This window comes from Rhinopithecus roxellana, chromosome 5, assembly GCF_007565055.1.
Source record: "Rhinopithecus roxellana isolate Shanxi Qingling chromosome 5, ASM756505v1, whole genome shotgun sequence".
NCBI classification, from domain to species: domain Eukaryota; kingdom Metazoa; phylum Chordata; class Mammalia; order Primates; family Cercopithecidae; genus Rhinopithecus; species Rhinopithecus roxellana.
Window position 1 is genome coordinate 73,351,878 of NC_044553.1, and position 25,748 is coordinate 73,377,625.

The 25,748-nt window shown below is 35.8% G+C and overlaps 1 protein-coding gene across 4 annotated transcripts in view; it reads left to right on the forward strand.

Annotated features, from left to right (window-relative positions):
• Positions 1-25,748, forward strand: part of AQR (aquarius intron-binding spliceosomal factor) — a 128,278-nt gene that overhangs the window by 88,098 nt on the left and 14,432 nt on the right. For all 4 annotated transcript variants that reach the window (XM_030930699.1, XM_030930700.1, XM_030930701.1 and 1 more), the window contains 9 exons: positions 172-281; positions 3,883-4,018; positions 5,795-6,004; positions 7,978-8,115; positions 15,093-15,164; positions 16,225-16,412; positions 17,095-17,266; positions 20,780-20,950; positions 24,083-24,168. In XM_030930699.1, the coding sequence (XP_030786559.1) occupies positions 172-281; positions 3,883-4,018; positions 5,795-6,004; positions 7,978-8,115; positions 15,093-15,164; positions 16,225-16,412; positions 17,095-17,266; positions 20,780-20,950; positions 24,083-24,168 (1,283 nt within the window). The remainder of the gene's footprint in view (positions 1-171; positions 282-3,882; positions 4,019-5,794; positions 6,005-7,977; positions 8,116-15,092; positions 15,165-16,224; positions 16,413-17,094; positions 17,267-20,779; positions 20,951-24,082; positions 24,169-25,748) is intronic.

Genomic DNA, 25,748 nt, shown 5'->3' on the forward strand with positions numbered 1-25,748 from the left:
CCAAATAGACATAGATGGCAATATCAGAAATCAATATAAATATTATTTGATTAAATTATAAATGGCCTAATATAAGGTTGATTTCCTTCTGTGTTTCAACTTTGATTCTTTCTAAATGCTAGTTTTTGCTGCGTTTAAAGGTGCCATCACCCTTCTTGCTTTATTCTCTAGGCCCTTAACCAGTTGTTTGAGAAAATCATGGCATTAGACATTGATGAGCGCCACCTACTGCGTCTTGGCCATGGAGAAGAAGAGCTGGAGACAGAGAAAGATTTCAGCAGGTGGGCAAATGGGAGTGTAAAAAAGGATTTTTTATTTTCTTCTTATTTCTTTTATTACATTAAAGAAGAAGAGAGCAACGAATACTCAAACTTAATTCTAAAAGGTTCTAATGTAACTTACTAAGACTGTATGTTTACCTAGAAATCTGGTCATGATGTCCCTCAGTTCCAATTGTATATGTTTATGCCATTTTGTCTTCAAACACATAGTTTTATTAATGAAGAGGATGATCTTGTTAATCTTTTTAAAATTACAGATTGCCTTTGGCTTTCTATTTATTGAGGTAATTTTTAATGTTACCAATTCAAACCTGTACAACTTTAAATGGTTCCTTTCTCACATCTTATTCAGGTATTTAATTTGCATATATTTTAGATACCAGTTAGGAGGTTGATTTATGTATTGAAATAGAAATTACCAGAGGCTGACGCAGGAGAATCGCTGGAGCCCGGCAGGCAGAGGTTGCAGTGAGCCGAGATTGCACTGTTGCACTCCAGCCTAGTGACAGAGCGAGAGCGAGACTCTGTCTCAAAAAAAGAAAAAGAAATGCAAATTAATGATTAATGATAGCTTAAGATTTGGGGTCATAAGTATAACTTCAGATCCTTACTGCCCGTTTGGCTGGACTTTATGTCTGATATTACATACTGTAACTGACTAAAACTTTACAAGTCGGGTTTCTTCTGTCATTAGTATTTTAATGTTTTCCTTCAAAGTTGCTTTATGTCTCATTTTATTTATATTTAAATCCATTTTTAAAGCCCAATTTTAGATAATAAGCACAATTAACAGCTGGACATATTTAATGTAGCCTTTGGCTATTAAACATGATCTTTGACGAACTGATCATAGACATTAAAAGAGTTTTACATTATTATGTGATCTATTTTGAGTTCTTGTGTTATAGAGCTTACCAAACACTTAGCTTCTAAAAAGTCACTATGTTGCAGAGGGCAAAGAACAACATGTCATAAGCTATTTAGGGCTCTATATTTCTTATTTTCAGATTATCCAGTAATACTTTTGAATTAATCCCATAAGTATTTCCTCATTTTAAAGCCAACTTACAAAGGTAGGTTAGATTCTAAAATCTAATAATTCAGAATTCAGTGACCATGACGGTGCTAATAGAATATTTGACTATAATTACAATTATATTGAAGTAGAATTTATAGTTTTTAAAGAATATTAGAATGGGGTAGAATTTTTACGATGATTTCAGGTACCACCAAATTTGTTAGAAGAAAATATACTTTTTTCTTCTGACACATAACCTAGATATTGTTAGTTTGCATATTTGATTGGACATATTCTTTCTCTCTTACAATTAAAAAGAAAAATCATAACTGTTGTTTCACAATAAAAGTAATATCACTTTCTCTGAAGAAAAAATTGTAAAATCTGGTGAAGTTGTAGAGAAGGAGTGGTTATCCATAGTTATACTATCCTAAAAGAACTTTTTGCTCTAGTCTTTTTCTGTAATGCTGTTATTTGTAATTTTTATGTTGCTTTTTTTTTTTTTTTTGAGACAGAGTTTCACTTTGTTGCCCAGGCTGGAGTGCTGTGCAGTGGCATCATCTCAGCTCACTGCAACCTCTGCTTCCTGGGTTCAAGCAGTTCTTCTGCCTTAGCCTCCTGAGTAGCTGGGATTACAGGTACCCGCCACCATGCCCGGCTGATTTTTTTTGTATTTTGGTAGAGACGAGTTTTCACCATGTTGCCCAGGCTGGTCTCGAACTCCTGAGCTCAGGCAATACATCCGTCTTGGCCTCCCAGAGTGCTAGGATGATAGGCGTGTGCCACTGTGCCCAACCTTATGTTGCTTTTTAAAAATAATTAGGTCTTTATCTTTTAAGTGTAATAATGTACTAATTGAGCAGACAGTACAGAGTTTAATTGTACTGTATATTGCTTTTATGTATTTATGTATTTATTTATTTATTTTTTTTTTTTTTTGAGACAGAGTCTCACTCTTTGTCACCCAGGCTGGAGTGTAGTGGTGTGATCTCAGTTCACTGTAACCTCTGCCTCCTGGGTTCAAGGGATTCTTGTGCCCCAGCCTCCCAAGTAGCTGGGATTACAGGTGCCCACCACCACACTCGGCTAGTTTTTGTATTTTTAGTAGAGACGGGGTTTTGCCATCTTGGCCAGGGTAATCTTGAACTCCTGACCTCAAGTGATCTGCCTGCCTCGGCCTCCCAAAGTGCTGGGATTACAGGCGTGAGCCACCGTGCCTGGTCTGTCTATTGCTTTTTAAGTTTAACATTACTTCACAAGAATTTTGGCATTTTATTAACAGAGTCTATAAGCATTCCTGATTTTTTTGTCATTTACAAAGTGTTCATTGTAGATAAAAGTTTAAACTACACATAAGCAAGCAGAAAAAAGTTATCTGCCATAATGTTTATATTCTTCCAAGTTGAAAAATTCTTTAAAACATAGATCATGTTTTAGAACTCGGTTTTTATTCTTAATCATCCCTTGCTACCTCAAATGTGAATCTCTGAACTACATACAGCTAGGAACATGACTTCTTTTGTTGAGTCTTTAAACATGGGAACAATAGTGACTGATTAAATTAGTTTAGTCTTATTTTAAGCATTAAAGGGTTATAGGAGACCCTTTGTTGTTGTGTTGTTGTGAAAAGAATGTGCATAGAATTTGGGATCTAATTCTGGTTCCACTACTTTCTTCCCTAACTGTGTGTTTTTGGATGAGGTACTCTCCAAACTTCAGTTTTCTTACTCATTCAGCAAACATTATGAACCTGCTAGGTTTGGGTTCCAAGCTATGTATTGGGATATGTAGATGACAGAGATAATCAAATACATTTAAAATTACTTTTCAAAGCCTTTAGATCTAATCTACTTTTATATAGTGTAAAACAGTGCTGTTTGAAGCAGCCAGTTTGTGAACTTATATGTTATTGGTCTGTGATGAAGTAAACTAGCACCAGAATGCACTGTCCTGCTTTCTTCTTTGTGAAAGTGTCTTATTGTGAGAAGAAAGATTGAGAGCTGAACTAAATGGTGTATTTAGTGATGTAGTTGGTTTTCCCTCCTCCTAGACCAGAAACACCCTTGCAGATCAATGCTGGTCCATAGAGTATACTCTAAGTAGTTTTTTTTTTTTTTTTTGAGACAGCGTCTTGCTCTGTTGCCCAGGATGGAGTGCAGTGGCGCAGTCTCGGCTCACTGCAAGCTCTACCTCCCTGGATCATGCCATTCTTCTGTCTCAGCCTCCCAAATAGCTGGGACTACAGGCGTGTGCCACCACACCTGGCTAATTTTTTTGTATTTTTAGTAGAGACAGGGTTTCACCATGTTAGCCACAATGGTCTCGATCTCCTGACCTCATGATCTGCCCGCCTCGGCCTCCCAAAGTGCTGGGATTACAGGCATGAGCCACCGTGCCCGGCCTACTCTAAGTAGCTTTTAGAGTAAAGTAACCCAAGAACTACCATCAGTAGTTAAATAGAAGCCATATCTTCTAGTTTTTTCTCCCCTTTTTTACTATTATGATTTTCTTGAATTTTGCTGCTTGTTTCCTTCAAAGTCTCTTTATTACAGTTTTGCCATTTTGCCTAATTGAAATGTCTAGGTATGGAAGAGTTAATTATGTTCTGGCTCGAAGAATAGAACTTTTAGAAGAAGTCAAACGATTGCAAAAGAGTCTAGGGGTTCCAGGAGATGCCTCATATACCTGTGAAACTGCAGGCTATTTCTTCTTATACCAGGTAAGATAATAAGGTTTTTTGAATCATACTTCATCATAATATGAACCCCAATTGGAAGCTGGAATGAGTTCTTGTGATCCTTCATGAAAGCTTATTTTTTTGAGTAGATTAGAATATATGGTATTGCAAAAGCTATATTTATGAATGTTAAGTGTATTTTGTATTATCTTCAATTTTCTTTGCTAAATAACTTTGCTTGATGACTCATTCTGTGAAAGACCAGTGTTGCTAATTTTTACATTTTTTTCTTTCTGTTGACGAAGTTCTGGTTACTCTTTTTTCATTTTTTACTGTAGAAATACAACTAAATAAATATTCTAGCTACCCAGTGGCAACAAAGTATAGTTAACTTTTATTGTATACATTAATCAGCTAATGAAGGAAAACTTATTCTTCTTTCAAATTTCCAGAAATAAATTGTGTATTACAACTAATTGCACAGTGGGTCTTGAAGTTAAAGGCTTCTGACTTCAATAGAAAGGTGTATTTTTACTTTTGTTAGGGTTAATTTTGGAAGTATGCGAACCAATGAGAAATAGCCAAATAAAGTGAATAAAACTAAACTTTAATCGTTAGTTGTATTACTAATAATTTTAAATGGACTAGGACATAATTGGATAATGAAGATTTTTGTATAACTATTTGTTCTCTTTGTTCTAATGCCAATTATATATTTTAGATACAAATTATAATATTGTAAGCTTATTGTAAGTGGATATCACAAAGCAGTTAAGTCCATTCAAAATGAATAACTTTCATGGTTTCTTGTGAAGCAGGGAAAATACCTAATATAGTCTTCATTAGATTCAAGACTGTTTAGGATTTGCATAAAGGAGTAAAGATCATGCTTAAATGCTTTTTTGACACAGAAAATTACTTGGCTTTCAGTGAAAACAATGTTTAAAAGTGGGGAAAATAACCTATAAATTATGAAGATTTATGTAATAAATTTGGGAAAAATGAACTTGAGGCTTCACAGTGTAAATAGGCAATTTTCAACATTTAAGAATCATATCGGGAAAGTTAAATTCCCTAGCCCTTGTTCCTATAGCTCTCTCATTCAATAGAGGTGGAATCCAGGAATCCACATTTTTATTTAGCTCCTCAGATATTTTGCCTAAGGACTACACTTTTGTGAAATACTGAGACTATAACAGAAAAACCTGGGAGAGTTACAGAAATTGAGGTTAAATAGTAAATGGCTGTTAGAGGCATAGCTAACATTATACAAAGTAATTGAAGTATAATCACAAAAGTCATAAGCTTTCAAATATACACTCAGCTTAACCACACGTTCTTTATAAATGTTCTAAAAATCTGGGAGAAGGGTTGACAAGTGCCAAATTGATTAAAAAGCTGCTAAAACTGAACTTACCATATATGGAGAGAAACAGAGATGAAAAAAATGTGAAATTTCTTTGTCCAGAGAGCTTTCTTTCCTTTACATTTCTTTTAAGCATTAGTAATAAACTATCTTGAGTTACGTGGAGAATCTGAACTGTCTGAGTTAGAGTTCCATAAGATGACGTTGAGGCTCTTTCCAGTTTGTAGAAATTTGTTATTAAAGAGCCTTTTTTTCTCCAAAGACAAGGTTACTTTTATAACAGAAGAGCAATCTGTCAGTTACAGGAATGAAGAATACTTACATTGGATCAAAGATTGAATTTCTTTTTTTTCTTTTTCACATAGCAGATCTTGTTTTTATAAGGTTTATTTATTTTATGCTTTAAAACTCGTAATTAGGTGGCAGTTAACCTCAAGTCCCTTTTTCTACAGGTGATGTCTCGTTGGGAAGAGTATATCAGCAAAGTGAAAAATAAAGGTAGTACGTTGCCAGATGTTACAGAAGTCTCCACTTTCTTCCCTTTCCATGAATACTTTGCAAATGCTCCTCAACCCATTTTTAAAGGAAGATCTTACGAAGAAGACATGGAAATTGCTGAAGGATGTTTCAGGCATATTAAGAAAATCTTTACTCAGCTTGAGGTAAGGATTCTCAAGTTCTTTGAACTATAATGGTTTTTAATTTGCTTTTTTTTTTTTAAGTAAATGTGAAATATTCAAAACTTTTTTTTTTTTTTTTGAGACGGAGTCTTGCCCTGTTGCCCAGGCTGGAGTGCAGTGGCACGAGCTTGACTCACTGCAACCTCCACCTCCCAGGTTCAGGTGATTCTTCTGCCTCAGCCTCCCGAGCAGCTGGGATTACGGGTGCACACCACCTTGCCCAGCTAATTTTTGTGTTTTTAGTAGAGACAGGGTTTCACCATGTTGGCCAGGCTGGTCTTGAACTCCTGACCTCAAGTTATCTGCTTGCCTCTGCCTCCCAAAGTGCTGGGATTACAGGTGTGAGCCGCCACACCCGGCCTGAAATATTCAAATCTTAGAAATTAGATTGTTAATTTTAAGTAAGATATAAATTGGATCTTCATTCTGGCTTTCCTGATGTAAAGGTCTTAGTATTTTTGAGAAAGGAATGCTTCCATCAAGAAATTCAATAATGCTTCTTTGAATTGGAATTTGAGACTGCCATGTGGCCATTCTAAGTCCTGTATGCCTCTTGATCAGTAAAATAGTGGGGTTGCTGTAGTAACCAGGATGATTGATTCCGATTATTAAAGTGAAATGAGTCATAGCTACACAATGGGAACAGAGAATATGTCTGGAACCCAGCACCCCCTGGATATGTCTCCTAGTTTTTGCCACATCACTGCAGAATCATCATTGCAAAAATAGATAGCAAGCATCATTGAAAAACTACAGCGGTCCTGTAAAGGGATCACATTCAGGCTCAGATTCCTCAGTAAGAAAATTTAGCATTAAATTTTCAGGTAGAAAGGTAGAAAAATCAGGGACATTGTTTCTTGTCTTTGTGTCTTTTAGATGTGATTATATACCCACTTCCTAGAACTGTATCAGGCACGTAGTATACGTTCAGTAAATATTGAAATGTATATGGTTAGATGGATGGATGGTAAGTACAGAATAATAAATGTATTATGTTTATGGTTAGATAAACACAAAGTGAAAGAATAAAAACATACTCAATTCATAATAATAGCTGCCTTGGGAGGGAGTAGGCAGAAGGTTATACAGGGTACCTCACCTATATCTGTAATACTTTAATTATTTAAAAAACAAAACAGAAATGTTAAAAAAAAGTTTGAAAGAAGTATTGGTAAGGCTCAGATTTTATGAAACCTGACATTGGGTACTCTGGTTTGACTTGTTTGCCCGTCATATCCATCTATTGTCCATACCCTTTTCTGCTCTGTTGGGGATCCTCTGCCATGGTTGATGTTCTGACTTACCCTTGCAGGTTTAATTTCCCAGCTTCCTATGTCAGCTGACTTCTTGCTTAGTATAGCCAATGAGAGAGTGCCAAGGTATTTCTTCATCAGTTCCCTCTACCTTGGGTTCCACCTCTTTCATGACTCCAGTTTCTCCTGGAAAAACTTGGGGTTCCAGCTTTTTTGTGTGACTACAGTCCCTGGGCTCTGATAATACCACTTCCTACCTTTATTCTTTCTAGTCTAGGGATCATGGTGACTGCTGCTGTCTGTAATTTCTAAGTTACATTACCATTATAGTTACTCTATCACTTGTATAACCAGTTTCTTGCTAAAATTTCCTTTGATATGAGTACTTGAAATCATTTCTATTTTCCTGGAGGGACGTTGAGTGATACAGGTACAAGGATCATTGAATTTTATTCAGTGTTCTTGTTTATGTTGTACATATTTTACCTTACACATAAAAACGTTTGAATTGTAACTTTTATTTCAGCTACTATTTGAACTCAGTTAGTACTCATATCATAATGAACAGAATTATAATTCATTAGGCTTAGTTTATAATATATGTATGTTAATTTCTCAGGAATTAAGTCTGATTGGATTATATAGTTATGTGCAAAACTCCATTTTCCTAAAATTATCTTTCATTGCTCCTCATTTCCATAGGAATTCAGAGCCTCTGAATTGCTTCGAAGTGGACTGGACAGATCTAAATACCTTTTAGTGAAAGAAGCCAAAATTATTGCTATGACCTGTACTCATGCTGCCTTAAAACGACATGACTTGGTCAAGTTAGGTTTCAAGGTAAAGACTTATGTTTTTTTTTTTTTTAAAGATTATCAGAGATTGGCTCACTTCTTATTGAAATTCGTATTTATAATTACCTTAAAATGTTTCTTTTACAAGTGGATGATAATATCCCATGTTTGCATGATTAGTGAACTCTGAATCTAATTTTTCTAAATCTAGTTATTAGTAATTTGTCCATTAGGTAACATTATAACGATATAGTTGTCTGACCAAATTCTCATACTTGTTAAGGTTTTATTTTTACTGAGTATCACTTATTTAAAAATCTCCAAATAAAGCTTATGAAAAAACCTAAAATTCACCTAATTACAAAAATAGTAATAATAAAAATATCTCCAAACAGAAATAAAAGCTATAAAAAGAACATTTCAAAATGGTTTTCAGGCAGGTGTGGTGGCTCACGCCTGTAATCCCAGCACTTTGGGAGGCCAAGGTAGGCATATCACTTGAGGTCAGGAGTTTGAGACCAGCCTGGCTAGAATGGTGAAACCCTGTCTCTATTAAAAATACAAAAATTTAGCCAAGCATGGTGGTATGTGCCTGTAATCCTCGGGAGGCTGAGGCAAGAGAATCGCTTGAACCCAGGAGGCAGAGGTTGCAGTGAGCCGAGATTATGCCCCTGCACTCCAGCCTGGATAACAGAGTGAGAATCCATCTCAAAACAAAAACAAACAAAAACCAAAGTGGTTTTCATCTACTAAACATCTGTATGCTTAGATTATTCACATATTAAACATACAACCATTCCAGTTATTTGTGTACTTAGCAAATGAAAAGCCTTTCATATGAGGATATGGAATACTCTTATTTAGACTGCAAAATAAGATATTAATTAAAAACAGGAGGAGGACATGATAGCCCATTAATCTGTGACTCATTTGAAGTGGAATGTAATGAATGAGCAGTAAATTTGAATTTGCAGATTTTTTGACTTTGCTAGTGATACTGATCAGAACTTAGATTTTAATACAGTCATTTAACTTTCCTGCAACTGCTTTATCTGTTGTTTAAAACAGAGTTCTGTATACGGGCTTGAATTAAAAATTAGTAATTCATTTGCTGATTAAAGTAACTGACAATTTTAAAATGTTGTGAGCTCACTGAAAGATAAATAAATTCAAGGTGATGAAATTGTTATCTTGGATGCAAGGTTCCTCAGCTGCAAGGTGGGACAAATACAACAATTTATTAAAAGGTAGTGTGAACATACCCTAGTGATGTTAACTTACCCTTTTGCAAATTATTAGTGAGAATTTTTAACCTAAATATTTTGTTCTTGGAGCTGATATATAACATATACTTTGATGATAAATCATAGCTTAATAACAAGGGAAAATAATGCAACCATAATTAACATTTTTTTGCTTTCATGGAGCTTTTGCATGTGTTCTAAAAAAGTACTACTTATCAAATTTTCAGTAGTCATTTTCTACATTTAAATCATGCTACATGTCAAAGGATAGCATGAGTGCTAATAGGTTTTCTATATTTTTGATTTCAAAGTGTTTTTTTTATCACACTTAAGAGTTTTAAAAACCTTGTAGGTCTACTTAACAAAAAAAGGCAGTCCCCCACTCCGCTCATCCATCCCATTTATCCATTCCTTAACTCTGTATTTTATCCTTTTCATCTGTATCAGTCAAGAATGGTAAATTTCCATTTTAGGCATTGTCTTTTGATTCTGTGCTGACCCAAAGGACAAATAGATACACATTCATGCACGTGTGCATGTACCTTTCCTTCCTTAATGCTTCCAATATAGTTATGTCATAACTTCGGTTTGCTCACTTTTGGGTGTTTACATCATTATTAACACATGAACACTTTCACATCCAAGCAGGGGAATATACCATGATTAGTTTTCCTTTCATGCACATTTTTTTTTTCTTTCTGGAATTAATGATTTTTGTCTTTTTTGTTTGTTTAGTTTTCTGTTTTTAACCACCAATTCAACCCAAAACTGTGTTTAGTTTTTAAATATTTTCTTAGTACATTTAGACACATGACATACATGTTTTTGGAGATCTCTCTCCTAGATACTCCTGACCTATTTCAGTTCACATGGCATCCATTCTAAGCCTTTGCCTTTCTCATATGTCAGATTCTGTTTTGGGCATTCTGTGTCTTTCTCTTCTCTTAGTAGAATACATCCTCCAGTATCTTTCATGTGAAAGGATACATAGGAGGCCATATTTTTAAGAGTTTCCATGTCCAAAAACTGTTTTAAATCTACTCTCACATTTAAATATTATGGCTAGGTATAGATTTCTAGATTGGAAATACTTTTCCTTCAGAATTTTGAAGAATTGTTCCATTTTCTCTGTCTTCCAGTGTAGCTGTTCAGAAGCCCAAAGCCATGATTTTAAATGTATTTTGTTTCACATTTTTGTTCTGTCAGGAAGCCCTACAATCTTTTCTTTGTCCCTAGAGTTCTGAAATTTCAGTGGTATGTCTTAGGGATACAAAGGGAGAAGGAGGACTCTTACTTTCCTGGATCCCTGGGTTGTGGGAGATGGATGGAGAAAGAGAGCCAGACTTCTCCACATTCTGTTATGTACACAGACTTTTGACGTAATTCCAACTTTCTGTATGGCGCTCATATCTGATCCCACCCTCTTAACTCTGCCTGCTTTCTCCAAGTTCCAAGATCCTCTCCAGACACTAAATCTGTCATCTATTGGGGGTGAGAGAGGAGGGACATTCATTTGGTTCCTTGAAGTGGGGAAGTCTGATTGCCTCTTTAAACCATTCCTATTGTTACCAAGCAAAAGGGGCTTGCTGATCGGTGCACTAGAAGCCAGTACTCTAACACCAGGTTTTTGAGGGGAAAAAAGCTTCTTATTGCAGGTTGACTCATGAGAAGAACATAGTCAAGCTCAAATCTATGTCCCCATGCTGACTTTAAGGCAGTAATTTTATTAGAAAAGGTATATAGGGTGGATTCTGGGATTAGTAAGTGATTGGTGGAAGGAAGGGGGTCTGGAAAGTCTTCAAGCATGCACAGTTCTCTCTTCTTGCTACCTCTTGGATTGCCTGTGTAGGTTCTGGAGGAGTTAATATGAAACATGGTAGCAATTTGGGTTGTGATGTAAGCAAGCTCATTCTGTGCTAACTCTAGTTGGCTATATTGGTTCCAGCCAGTTTCAGCCAGTTTTATTATCTTAGAAGCAAAGGAAGTTTCAGCTTTGCAGCAAGGTGTTTCTTTTCTTATCCTGTAAACTCAGGAATTTCTCTTAGTTGCTGGTTTCTTTAACTCTTTGGGATACAGTTTCACTATATGATGTCAAGTGTTGTTTTAGGGGGTTTCCAGAGATAGTGGTAATCATTATGTGTTCAGTTCAGCACCTTGTAACAGAAGTCTGTCACTTGTTTCAATTTGTATTTTGTTGAAGCCTTTTTTTTTTTTTTTTTTTTTTTTTTGAGAGGGAGCCTTGCTCTGTTGCCCAGGCTAGAGCGCAATGGAGCAATCTCGGCTCACTGCAAGCTCCACCTCCCGAATTCAAGCGATTCTTCTGCCTCAGCCTCCCAAGTAGTGGGATTACAGGCGCCCGCCACCAGGCCCAGCCAATTTTTGTATTTTTAGTAGAGACAGGCTTTCACCATGTTGGCCAGGCTGATTTTGAACTCCTGACCTCAAATGATCCACCTGCCTCGGCCTCCCAAAATGCTGGGATTACAGGCGTGAGCCACCATGCCCAGCCCCAATTTTTTACAAACACAAAGTTAAATATTAGTTCTAATTTGCTTGTCTGTTTTCAGGGATTGTTGATTCAATGTTGATCATCTTAAACCCATTTTGAGTTCTAGAAATTGTAGAAGGAAGTTTATCAGAATGATAACAAAAACAAACAATGATAGTAAGCATCATTTGTTGAACGTAAACTATGTACCAAGTTCTGTGTTTACAGTGCACGAAGTTCTATGCTTACAATGATTTATTTCTCTTCTTCACAACTAGATCTTTATATGAGCTCTCTCCTTTTTTGTTTTTTTGAGACAGAGTCTCATTCTTTTGCCCAGGCTGGAGTGCAGTGGCATGATCTCGGCTCACTGCAACCTCTGCCTCTTGTGTTCAAGCACTTCTAGTGCCTCAGCCTCCCAAGTAGCTGGGATTACAGACACGTGCCACCACGCTCAACCAACTTATTGTATTTTCAGTAGAGTATTTTCAGTAGAGACGGGGTTTCACCATGTTGGCCAGGCTGGTCTCGAACTTCTGAGCTCAAGGGATCCACCTGCCTTGGCCTCCCAGAGTTCTGGGATTACGGCTGTGAGCCACCGCACCCAACCAAGATATCTCCATTTTATGGTTGAGAAAGGGTGACTCAAGAGAGATATTACCTTAGAGTCACAGGTAATCAGTTACAGAGCTAGTATTAAAAGGTGGTTTTCTAAGAATTTAAAGTCTATTGTGCCCTTACTCTTAACACCACCCTGACCCTATCCTAGCAGCTATAATCCACTAAAGAACCATAGAACTGTGGTAACAGTGGCTGTAGAATTTAGGAATCCTTTGAAAGGTCACAAAGACCAGCTCCTAGCCTGGTCCCTGGCCTGGAGCATCAGGTGCCAACCCAACATGTAATATGTTAATGGAGATTAGTAAGAGTTGAATGAATGATCTGACTAATAAATACATGGAACAAGTAACTAAAGTGGTGATAATTTTGCTTTGGAATTAAAATCTCCCTTTTAAAAAGCAAAATCTACCATCCTGGCTAACACGGTGAAACCCCGTCTCTACTAAAAAATACAAAAAACTAGCCGGGCGAGGTGGCGGGCGCCTGTAGTCCCAGCTACTCGGGAGGCTGAGGCAGGAGAATGGCATAAACCCGGGAGGCAGAGCTTGTAGTGAGCTGAGATCCGGCCACTGCACTGCAGCCTGGGCGACAGATCGAGACTCTGTCTCCAAAAAAAAAAAAAAAGCAAAATCTATAAATATTTTTTATAAGTAAAATTGCAGCCGGGCGCGGTGGCTCAAGCCTGTAATCCCAGCACTTTGGGAGGCCGAGACGGGCGGATCACAAGGTCAGGAGATCGAGACCATCCTGGCTAACACGGTGAAACCCCGTCTCTACTAAAAATACAAAAAACTAGCCGGGCGAGGTGGCGGGCGCCTGTAGTCCCAGCTACTCGGGAGGCTGAGGCAGGAGAATGGCGTGAACCCGGGAGGCGGAGCTTGCAGTGAGCCAAGATCTGGCCACTGCACTCCAGCCTGGGTGACAGAGCGAGACTCCGTCTCAAAAAAAAAAAAAAAAAAGGTAAAATTGCATTATATTTTCAGAATTGATTTTCAGAAAGCAGTCTTTTTAAGCTATCTCCTTTTGAGTTACCGCTACTCTGTTTTGCATATTATACCTGTTATCCTGAGAATCTACACAGGGACTTCTTAGAAAATGTGGATGTTTGAATTCCTCCTTCTGTTCAGCTCCCACAAAAATGACCTAATCATTTTAAAAGGGAAATCTGGCATTATTATAGAGCTAGAGAAGAGACCATCCACATGCCTACACCTTCAAGTAGTTTCAATAACAGTCCAGAATTGAACCATAACTTTAAAACAGGAGAATTAAACATTCAGAGTAAATATGCTTTCCCCATCTCCCACCTCTCTGGAAAATAAAATAATGGGAACAATCTTTAAAAACAAAGCAACAGAACTCTAATGTGTACTTAGATTCAAGAAGTAGGTATTGTACTAAAACAAGAAGATGTCTTACTAAGTAGCAATCAGAATTAGAAGTGAAGAGGAAAGATGAAACATGTTGAGAATAGATCTAAATGAGAATTGGACAGATAGAAGAGTAGTCATTGTCAAAGAAAGAATGAAATTTTCTCATGTTTGAGAAAGACTTGATTTTTCATTCTTTTACAGATGTGTAATACCTAACATTACTGGGAACTGGGCTAGGGAAAAGACACAGACATTAAACAAGTAAATATACAGATAGAATTACAAATGTGAAAATCTGAAAGACAAAAGAACATTACTTTGGTACTTTGAGATCAGTTTTAGATTGGGAGGTCAGAGAAGGCCTAGATGAAGTGGCTTTTAAGCTGATATTTTAAGGATGAGAAAGAACCAACTAGACTAAAAGTGAAGAGAATAGCATGTGCAAAGGGCCTGAGGCAGGAAAGGTTTTGCCATTTCAGACAAACCGAAATAGGTCATTGTGGTTGAAGCTTAGTGAGTAAGGAGAAAGATAAAGTACAAAAGGAAGTCAGGGACTAGATTGAATATCGGTACTTGGTAAATACATCCTTGCTGGCAATGTTAAGAGATTTTTTTTCCCCCTAAAACAGTAGTGTGAAGGATTTGAAATAAGGAGTTGCGTAAGTGCCTTGGAGGAGTCAAGACAGGAAGAGGAGGAACTAGTAAGGAGTTGGCTATCCGTAGTCATAGTGGTAGTTTGGATTTTTAGAGTGGTAGTGCTGGTAGAAATAAAGAAAAATGAATAGACTCAAGAGTTTCGAAGGTAAAATTGACATGCTGTGGTGATGGATTAAATGCCCAAGGGTTGGACTGAAGTGGATTGTTGTGATGGGTAGGATTCATATAGGAAAAAAATTATCCCAAAATACTCCCTAGAGTAAGAGTACCAAAGGGAACGACCTCATATATAATTATAAATTGATTCTTTCTGATGTAAAATAAATAACTTAATTGAAAAGAACTAAATTGGCATTGCAATTCAAGAAATGATATACAAGATCTCTTCAATGTAAACTTGTGTATTTAGGGGGCTTTCCTAAAGTCAAATACTTGAATTGGAAATGCAGAGGCATAGTGATAAATAAGACCATGAAGTTTCTGTTTGAATAATGTGTATGTTGTTATTTTTATCTGTCTGAATAATTTGTATATTGTTGTTTTTATCTGAAATTATTTGGGGGTTTTTGGATGATTATGTTTATTATGGTAGTTGTTTGGCTTTTAAGCTGTCTTTATGACAAGCTTTCCTCTTTCTCAGTATGACAACATTTTGATGGAAGAGGCTGCTCAGATTCTGGAGATAGAAACTTTTATCCCTCTTCTTCTACAGGTAAGAAATATAAGATCTGAGGCAAAGAAAATAGAGTTCTAAGAATGCTGAGGACAGCATCAGAAAGCTGTACAGTTTGGGTGTGCTAATTGCCATAGTTCTGTATTTTCCTTAACTTCATTATGTTTGGTATTCTATTTTAAGCCTGTAAACTTTCTTGAATCTATTCACTCTATTTAGTAGTTGTTTTGCTTTCATAAGTACTATTTAAAAATTCATAGTTTATTTCTGTAATTTTGAAAAGATTTAGTAATTTTAATCAAGAAAATTACATTGTTGTGCAGTTTAGTGGGAAGATGAGCTGTTTCTTCATTTCTTTTGTTATAATTGTAGAATTATTTTTTCATATTCACTGAATGCATTTTTTCTTTATGCCTAAGTTTTTGAGCTAAACTGTGCTATTTAAGAATGTTTTTTACTGTACACTATTCTTTACTATTGAAGCATTAAAAACAAAATGTGGAATTCCCAACTTAAGAATAGAGACCACTCTAATATGCAGATAAATTGAGTTCCAAAAGTTGTTTTATAAGTGAAGCCACTTGGAAGTTGGAATGTATTCTATCAGGATATGTTTCAAGGAACTAGGAGACACATAGAGTAGGACATTGAAGTAGTAGTGTAGATAATTAAAGAAAGTGGTTTTTACTGCTTTGGTGGGTTCAGAATTGGTCCTCAGCTAATTGTGAAACATGTTTATTTCACATCTTTCCATTTATTTTCTTGGGCTTCTGTTTCCTTCTGTGTACTCGTTACCTAATGCTGACCTAATCCTTCCAGACCTCTTTGGATTACCCTGCCTATTAAAGTAGGGTAATTCCATGCTTGCCTTCTAAATACCTCCATTCTCCCTCACCCACTGTCACCCAAGGCAATAATGTCCATAATTAGTTCACAAATTGTTCTATAAATTTGCCAGACTCCTCCTTGTGGAGCTGGTAAAGATTGGTAATTTTGTAAGATAAGGAAGTCGTTTGATGAATAGTGAGTCCCTTGGGTAATAAATTGGAGACTAGAGGATAATAGAGTATTTTGCCATTTCCTTACTTTTCATTTCTAGAATCCTCAGGATGGATTTAGCCGACTAAAACGATGGATTATGATTGGCGATCATCACCAGTTACCTCCAGTTATTAAGAACATGGCCTTTCAAAAGTACTCAAACATGGAGCAGTCTCTCTTCACTCGCTTTGTTCGCGTTGGAGTTCCAACTGTGGACCTTGATGCTCAAGGGAGAGCCAGAGCAAGGTAAAGGAGACAGGAAAAAAAAAATCATTCCCATTTAAGGACATTTGTTCCATGATCCAAGTATTTGTGAATAGCTTTTGTGTAGACTGTTAGCATTCCTGGTTATCCAGGAACTTGGCTACCTGTAAATCCAAAAGCACTTTTGTCGACTACTGCAAGAGATATGAATGGACCAAATAATTTATTTCCTTCATTTCATTCATTAAGATTAATTTAAGTAACGTATAATCTAAGGGCTTCTTTTCATTGTCCCTTCTCCTTTCTTCATGCCCCAAAAGATATACAGTTAATATAATTTTGAAATCTTAAAAAAAAAAGTGAATAAGAGAAGAACACACCAATTCTTACTTCATAAAGGATGCAGGCCCCATCTCATAGTTACCTCCAGATGTGCTCAATTTTTAGTCTGCCTTGACTTTTTAATTTAAGGGATAAAGATAGCATTGATCTCAGAGAGTGTGATAGAACTCTCATTTTTGTAGTACCTTCAGTCTTCTGACCCTTGGTTACGTGAAGTAGGGAAGCTAAGGTTGAAAGAGCATTATTGTTTAAAAGATGAGCAAAAATGGCTAACATGAAAATTTGAAAGAAGCACAGAAACAGATAAACCTCCTTATGTATATTAAAAGGGATTTTACACTGCTAATATTTTCTGTTTGTGGGGGGATTTGTCTTTGGAAAGCTTGTGCAACCTCTACAACTGGCGATACAAGAATCTAGGAAACTTACCCCATGTGCAGCTTTTGCCAGAGTTTAGTACAGCAAATGCTGGCTTACTGTATGACTTCCAGCTCATTAATGTTGAAGATTTTCAAGGAGTGGGAGAATCTGAACCTAATCCTTACTTCTATCAGGTAAGAAAAAATAGGAAGCTTTTAAGTTTATTTTGCATTTGCTGGCTGACGTATGCCTAAATCAGTGATACTTAACCATTTGGCCATTGAGAAAAGGAAAGTTGGAACCCCACCTTACACACAACTAACGAAAAATCAATTTCAGATTGACTAAAAATACATGCACTAAGAAAACTATAAACAAACTAGAATCTACTAGAAGAAAATATTGATGAATATATAGTGTTATAGTGAGGAAGGTCTTCCTAAGCTTGTTACAAAAGCAGAAATCATAAAAACACTGATTGGAGAAAAAATTTATTTTCAATATTTAAAATTTATTTCAATATTTAATGAACAATAAGTTGAATTCTGAATATATTTATAGAACTCAAATTACTTTAAAAAATCAAGACTAATAGAAAATATGAGTATGCAATTCATATTTTATAACAAGTATAAATCACTGAATCACATTTTCACCTCTTTAACAATGCTCAGGGTTGGGGTAGGTTTGGGGAAACTTTATTCTCATACAGTGCTAGTAGGAAAATAATTTGGTGGATAGATTGTTAACATATATTAAAAGCAATGTTCTCACTTCTAGGAATTTATCCTAAAAAATAATTGGGCAAGTTTGCAAAGACTTGTATGCTTAATGCTCATCACTGCAAATTATTTTGGAAATGAGAAATAACCTGAATACCTGTCAGTAGGGATTAATTGCATTATTACATTCCATATAAAAGAAATACTAGATAGCCACTAAGAATGATAACATTGTGTTTACTAACAAGAAGAATGTTTATGCTATATTAAGTGGAAAAAAATTGCAAAGTGTATCTATAGTCATCTCATTTTAAAAAGGAGCAGCAATATGTACATATAGAAATATGTGCAGATAATCTATACAAAATGACCTGGCAGCATATACATCAAAATATAGTTTTTGGTTGATAGCATTTGGGATTTTAAATTTTTCTTTTTTCTCTCTCTCTTTACAGCAAAATATCCAATATAGGTTGTTATATATAAATTAGAGATCTTGAGTTATTCATGAAAAAGCATCATAGATCATCAGCTTAAATGTGTGTGCGTAGAGGTAACTCATGCAGATCTCATTTTCCCTCCAAATATTTGGTTATATTAAGTCAAGTTACTCTATTTGTGTACTTACTGCCTGAGAACAGGTGTGACCTTTGAATGATAACTTTAAAAATATTAGAACCTAATTCAAATCAGTGATGTTTCCTAATAGTCACCTTAGAAATTAATTAAGTATTCTGTCAGTAATCAACTGATGTTTTCATTACATTAATAGTTTTTGGAATTTCTCCTTTGAGTCAGTTTCATTGCTTGAGTCATACTGTTCTATGGATTGAAGCATTTTTATGCAGATTGGTTACCTGTTTTTCTTATTCATTAAGCCTAACTCTAGATGAGTTTTTAGCGATTCAAGAAATAAATATATTTTCAGATGATGATTTGCCACTATTAAATATATTTCTGAAGAGTTGAAAACACTATCCCCCAAAATAAGAATATTATGCATTTAAGTGATAACATTTGAAGAATTAGTGTCTGAGAGGGAAAGAATAGGTGGATAAATGAATAAAAGTCACTAATTGGAAGGGGACTTGACTCATTTGGAGCGAGTTTTTTTTTTTTTTTTTTTTTTTTTTTTTGAGACGGAGTCTCGCTCTGTCGCCCAGGCTGGAGTACAGTGGTGCGATCTCAGCTCACTGCAAGCTCCGCCTCCTGGGTTTACGCCATTCTCCTGCCTCAGCCTCCCGAGTAACTGGGACTACAGGCGCCCGCCACATCGCCCGGCTAGTTTTTTTTGTATTTTTTTTTAGTAGAGACGGGGTTTCACCGTGTTAGCCAGGATGGTCTCGATCTCCTGACCTCGTGATCCGCCCGTCTCGGCCTCCCACAGTGCTGGGATTACAGGCTTGAGCCACCGCGCCCGGTCCTGGAGCGAGTTCTAAAATGTTTGGTCACAATACAGTTCATGTTGTTTTATTGTTAATGCTTCATGTCTAACCTTTGGGCAAAGTACCAAATTGGGAAATGTTAAAGAACAAGAAAACTTAAATGCTTGTAACTCAAGCTGTGTGTCACAAAGAACCAGAATATAAATGATATTTCTAGAAGTCTTACAGTAATCTCTGTTTCCTTTGCATGAAATCCAGCTTCCTTTTTTTTTTTTAATATTGTGTTTATATTCTTATTTTACTTTCTTCTTTCATGTAGTACTTTGGATTTAGTCTCTACTAAACTGGATCAAACAGCTTTGTGTGTGATTCGTCACCTTTAGGTTGAATAAGCCTTAGTTTTAAGCTCCTTACTAGTCTGTAATTTAACAGTAAACCGGACTGACCAATTTGAGGTCACATCTTCATCTCAACCATCATGCAGAGAACAGAAACAAAGCATACAAAAAACATTAAGAAACATGAGGAAGAAGGAAAAACATTGTGTAAAAATTGAGTCAACTATAATGCTGCTAGGTGTATATGCTGTTAAACTGGGTATTGTATTGGCTTCCTTTTTTTTTTTTTTTTTTTGAGACGGAGTCTCACTCTGTTGCCCAAGCTGGAGTGCAGTGGCGCGATCTAGGCTCACTGCAAGCTCTGCCTGCCGGGTTCACGCCATTCTCCTGCCTCAGCCTCCCGTGGAGCTGGGGCTACAGGCGCCGGCCACCGCACCCAGCTAATTTTTTGTATTTTTAGTAGAGACGGGGTTTCACCGTGTTAGCCAGGATGGTCTCGATCTCCTGACCTCGTGATCCGCCCACCTCGGCCTCCCAAAGTGCTGGGATTACAGGCGTGAGCCGCCGCGCCCGGCCCTGTATTGGCTTCTTAGTTACTTTGTTCCTTTATAGTTTTGTGTCTGTGTGTAACTACAGTTGTGGTACACTGTATAGAATTTTTTTTTTTTTTTTTTTTTTTTGAGATGAGATCTCACTTTGTCACCAGGCTGGATTGCAGAGGTGCAATTGTAGCTCGCCGCAACCTCTGCCTCCTGGACTCAAGCGATCCCCCCACCTCAGTCTCCAGAGTAGCTGAGACTATAAGCATGTACCACCACGCCCAGCTAATAATTGTGTTTTAGCAGAGACAGGGTTTCTCCATGTTGTCCAGACTGGTCTCAAACTCCTGGACTCAAGTGATCTGTCTGCCTTGGCCTCCCAAAGTGCTGGGATTACAGATGTGAGCTACCATGCCTGGCCAGAATATTATTAATCTATATTGTGATTGTTGTGGTCTTAGGAATATTAAGCCTTTAAGTTGGTAAGTTTTATTTTAGGATTGTTCCATGTATTGCAAATTAAAAGTTTTTATTTATCAGTGTTAATGTAGCATAAGATTATCCCTCAGTTTTATGAAAGATGTTCACTTATCCAAGTTACTAAGTCTTCACTTCTTGCAGTGTGCAAAGTGAACAAATTGTGCTTATCTACATCAGACATTTTCTCTATAAAATTGAAACAAAAGCAAATAAATGCACAATCTGATTGTGTTTGCATTACAGAATCTTGGAGAGGCAGAATACGTAGTAGCACTTTTTATGTACATGTGTTTACTTGGTTATCCTGCTGACAAAATCAGTATTCTAACAACGTATAATGGCCAAAAGCATCTTATTCGCGACATCATCAATAGACGATGTGGAAACAATCCATTGATTGGAAGACCAAACAAGGTACTTTTATAATTATAATAAGTTCTCTTATTCGTCATTTTGGCAAGATGGAAAGGTTTATATTGTTCTGCTTTGTCTCTTTGCTATCTCTTTTTAAGATAGTTGAGAAAATGAAATAATGGTAACTATAAATAATTCTCTGACAACCCTATCTGACAGTCTTGCTGGTTTGCTGTGACTTTCTATCTCAACTACTGCATAAAAGATATTTATTGATGGTAACAGAAATAAATGTTTCTGAAACTTTTTGTTCATAAAATGATATATAACAAATTACATTATAATTTGTGTACTGTAACGAGGAGTATGTTTGTTTTGCTTTGCAGAGATATAATTTAGACTGCTTTTTATTGTGTATAAGGGGAGATTGTCTTGGGAATAAGGGAAGATTGTAAAATGTATTCAGACCTTGGGATTTAAAAAAATGTATTTTTTTATGTAATGAAAAATACATAATATCAAATAAAATGATGCTTCTTTCATTAATGAAGGGTTGAATACATTAGAAAAAACATAAAGATAATACTAATGATAAAATTAGGACTTTGGTTATGAACATGGCTATGTAAAAGCTCACCTTTTTTGGAAATGATGCAAAAGTAACAGGAAAATGAGAGAAAGAGGGGACAAACTCTATTTTTATAGACTATCTGGACAGTAGTAGAAGAAAAGAGGGCCTTTTGTTATGAAAATCATCCAGCCTTCAGAAAACAGCCTTGGTCACACAGGTAGCTAATCTAAGAAACTTACTTATTCAGTGATAAATAGTATAAAGGGAACTAGCACAAGCTCAATTTATAGGAAAAAATGAAGAACAGCAAAACATAGATAGGATACATGCTCCAGAAAACATGTTGGCCTGGAAAAGATGAAGTTTTTAAATATACATTTTGCTGTAAATTGGAAAATACTTAATGAAGTAACCATATCTTTGAGGAACAGCTACAAAGCAGAGAAATGTAAGAACTCAGAAAGAGATGAAATGTAAGCTGGAAGAAAATAAAATCAGAGGAATGAAAACAAAATCAAAGGAATATAGGGAAGAATAGACACTGCAGAATACTTCATAAGGAATAGAGTGAAACTAAGAAACTAATAATTTTGCAAGTTTAGAAATAGAAGGACCTCAATATTTGAGTCCTTTTACAGAAAATGTGACTCAAATAATAAGGAAAGTTACTGTCTCTCATAATAAGATGGAAATAGGGTGGTTCCAAGGTTGGGTTATGGGGTAGCTCAGTGATGTTATTCTGCCCTGCCAATGTCAGTATGGGAGCCCATTTCTCCACATGGTCAGAGTGGCAAAAGAATTCCCAGGTATAATAGCCACACATAACAACAAAGGACTTATATCCAGAATATATGTGAACTCCTATAAAAGTTATTACTAAATAAGGCAGACCAATACAAAATGGGCAAATGACTTGAACAGACACTTCACATAGGAAGACCTACAGTTAGCCAGTACGTCGTGAAAAAGTGCTTACCATCATTAGTTGTCAAGGAAATACAAATTAAAACTACAATGATATACCACTACCTACCCAAAAGAATGTGTAAAATGATGAAGATTGACATTATGACAAGTGTTGGCAAGGATGTACAACTGAAACTCTAGAACTGGAACATTGCTGGTGAATGTGTAAAGTGGGATGGCAATTTTGGAAAAGTTTGATAGTTTCTTATAAAGTATGCATTTACTGTACAGCTCAGCAGTTTCACTTCCACATATTTATTCAAGAGCGATGAAAACATGTCCACAAAAATATTTGTACATGAATATTTATTGCAGCTTTACGCAAAATAGCTTCAAACTAGAAACAGACCAAATTTTCATGAACAGGTGAATGGATAAATTGGTATATTCATTCAGTGAGAGAATACTCAAAAAGGTATGAATTTCTTATATACACACACATGAATATATCTCAGAAACAGGCTGATTGAAAGAAACAGGACACAAAATAATATATCCTTTTGATGCTATTTTTATGTAATTCTGGAACTGGCAAAAAATAATCTATAGTGACAGAAAGTAAATCAGTGGTTCCCTGGGACTGGTGGATGCAGATTTGACCAAAATGAGGCCTGAGGTGATGGACATTTTTATTGTGGTGGTGTTTACATGGGAAGATGTATTGTCAAAATTCATCAAATTGTACATTTGAACACATTGTGTAGAAACTATACCTCTATGTAGTTGACTTAAAAAGTGTTTTGTAAACTTCCTAAAGATAGACTATAAATTACCGTTTCTGCAGGGTAAGCAATAAACTTTTTGTTGAATTGATGAAAAGATAAATGCCTGAGTTGCCAGTATTAGTGACTGAAACCTTTCTGAACTTCCCTATTTGTACATACACTGTTTCTTTTCTTTTCTTCTTCTTTTTTTTTTTAAACAAAACAAAACAGGGTCTTACTCTGTTACCCAGGCTGGAGTGTAGTGTCATGATCTCAGCTCACTGCAACCTCCACCTCCTGGGCTCAAGCAATCCTCCCAACTTAACCTTCTGAGTACCTGGAACTACAGGCACACGCCACCATGCCCAGCTAATTTTTGTATAATTTGTAGAGATGGGATTTCACTGCATTGCCCAGGCTGGTCTTTAACTCCTGGGCTCAAGCTATCTGCCCACCTTGGCCTCCCATGTACATATATTTTCAAACTGAACAGAAAGTACAATGAAGATTATTTGTTTGTTTTCTTTGATGGAGGAATGCTGTAGACATTTACTAGTGGTATGTTAATTAATAAATAAGCATACTAAGTTACATTGCTGAGCATCAAACTGGGATACTAGGTAATAAGCTAGACATAGTCCCTGCTTTCATGAAGTTTTGCAGTCTAATGGGGGAAGACTGTTAATTCCAAAAATAGTTATTTAGTTATCAGCAAAGGTAAAGACAAGTGCTATAAGTGTGAATAACATAAGGATGTAGTTTGATCTGGTTAGTATGGTTTATTTAATAACATTCATTAACTTGTTCTTGGAATTCCAAGTCTATGATTATGTTTCTTTTGGGTTTGATTATTTTAAGGATAAGATGTTTGTTTGTAGCACATTATTTAAATGATCTCTAGCATCTTTTGGCTTTTGCAAATGCATCATATTTTCCATTTTTTATTTCTAGGTGACAACTGTTGATAGATTTCAAGGTCAACAGAATGATTATATTCTTCTTTCTCTGGTACGAACCAGGGCAGTGGGCCATCTGAGGTACGTAGGAAAGAACCTTCATAATGTTTATTGAACTTTACTATCTATTTCAGTTTTGAAATTCTGTGGCTAAGTGTTCTAAGTATTTTTTAAGTTTAAACTATAATTACTCGGCAACTTTTGCTGCTTTTTGTTGGAATGTAACATCAGATTCCTTGTAGTAACTATTGTCATTGCTGCTGGATATTTTTACTCTTAAATGTTTTAGTAATTTTAACAGTTTTACTCTTTAGTAACACTCAGATAGCATTTTATCATAAAATCTTAATCTGTCCTGTATCTGTTAGAAACGTAATATCAGAAATTAAAGGAGATAAAGAAATAAAAAGTCTTCAGAATAAATTTTCATTGTATAATATGTTTTCTCATTTTTTTTCATATACAGTCTTTCAGCTTCAGTGTTAGAGGATAAAGGAGCCATTTGTTCTCCCTGAATTAAGAATTGTCAAAACAAACAATAATCTATTTTTATCATTTATTATGCTGTATATATGTGCTAGAGATTTATGGAAATAATATCTTCTTCTTATAAAGCATCCATTTAGTTTTATATAAACCTTCATCTTATATGACATACTAACAAAACTAAGGAGAGTTTGTTTTATTACTTTATTGGATAGACATGAAAAGAAATTCTCCAGGCTCTCATAATATTGTCATTAAGATCTATTTGGAGCTTAACCCAGTAATCAGGTTTCATGAGATTGATAACTTTTATGTAAGGGTTAAGTAGAGATGTAATGGTTTAAGAAATTGTTTCGCATTCTAAAATAGTTTGTTTTTGTGTATTAAGTATCAAGCCAGTATTTACAGACTTAACTTTTCTAAAAAGCAATTCCTTCTTCTCACTGAGATTTATAAACTGCCATCTGAATGGGCTGTCACTATGGTTTACATAATTAACATCTCAAAAACTTACAGTATGAATATATGAACACTCCTTCCACCCCCTCCTCTCCCTACCTGTTTTCTTAACTCTGTGGTACTTAGTCTTCAAATTCCAGTGACTTTAGTTCTATGCTGCCCTTTGCCTGATGTTTCTGTAAACTTAGAAAAAAAGAAAGATTTTGATGATAAAATGCTTATAAATGAAGGGTTAAAAGAACACCCGATTTCAGTATTGTCTTGAACGTCAACATTTTCTAGCAAAAATACCTTTATCCCAATAAGGTAAATTTATTTGTATTTGCCAAAATTTTCCTTTGAAACTCCAACTTCTTCATGGGGGATAGTGTTGGTGGTGATTGTGCATAGAGGGGATATGTCAGTTTATTATTTATGATTCCAGTTACCCAGGTAGCTTAGCCTAGGTATCTTAGCTAGAATTTTATCAAACTTTTAATAAAAAATTTCTGATTTTTAGAAAGCTAATCTTTCAAATCCTTCCTTTTATATATAGGCAAGAAACTATTTCTGTTTCAGGATACCAAGGAAACCTACTTCCTGCCATATTTCATTTTTTTAATAACATTATTGAGATGTAATTTGCATATACAATTTATCTATTTAAAGTGTTCAATTCAATGATTTTTTTGTATGTTAACAGCTATGCAGTTATCTCCAAATCAATTTTAGAACAT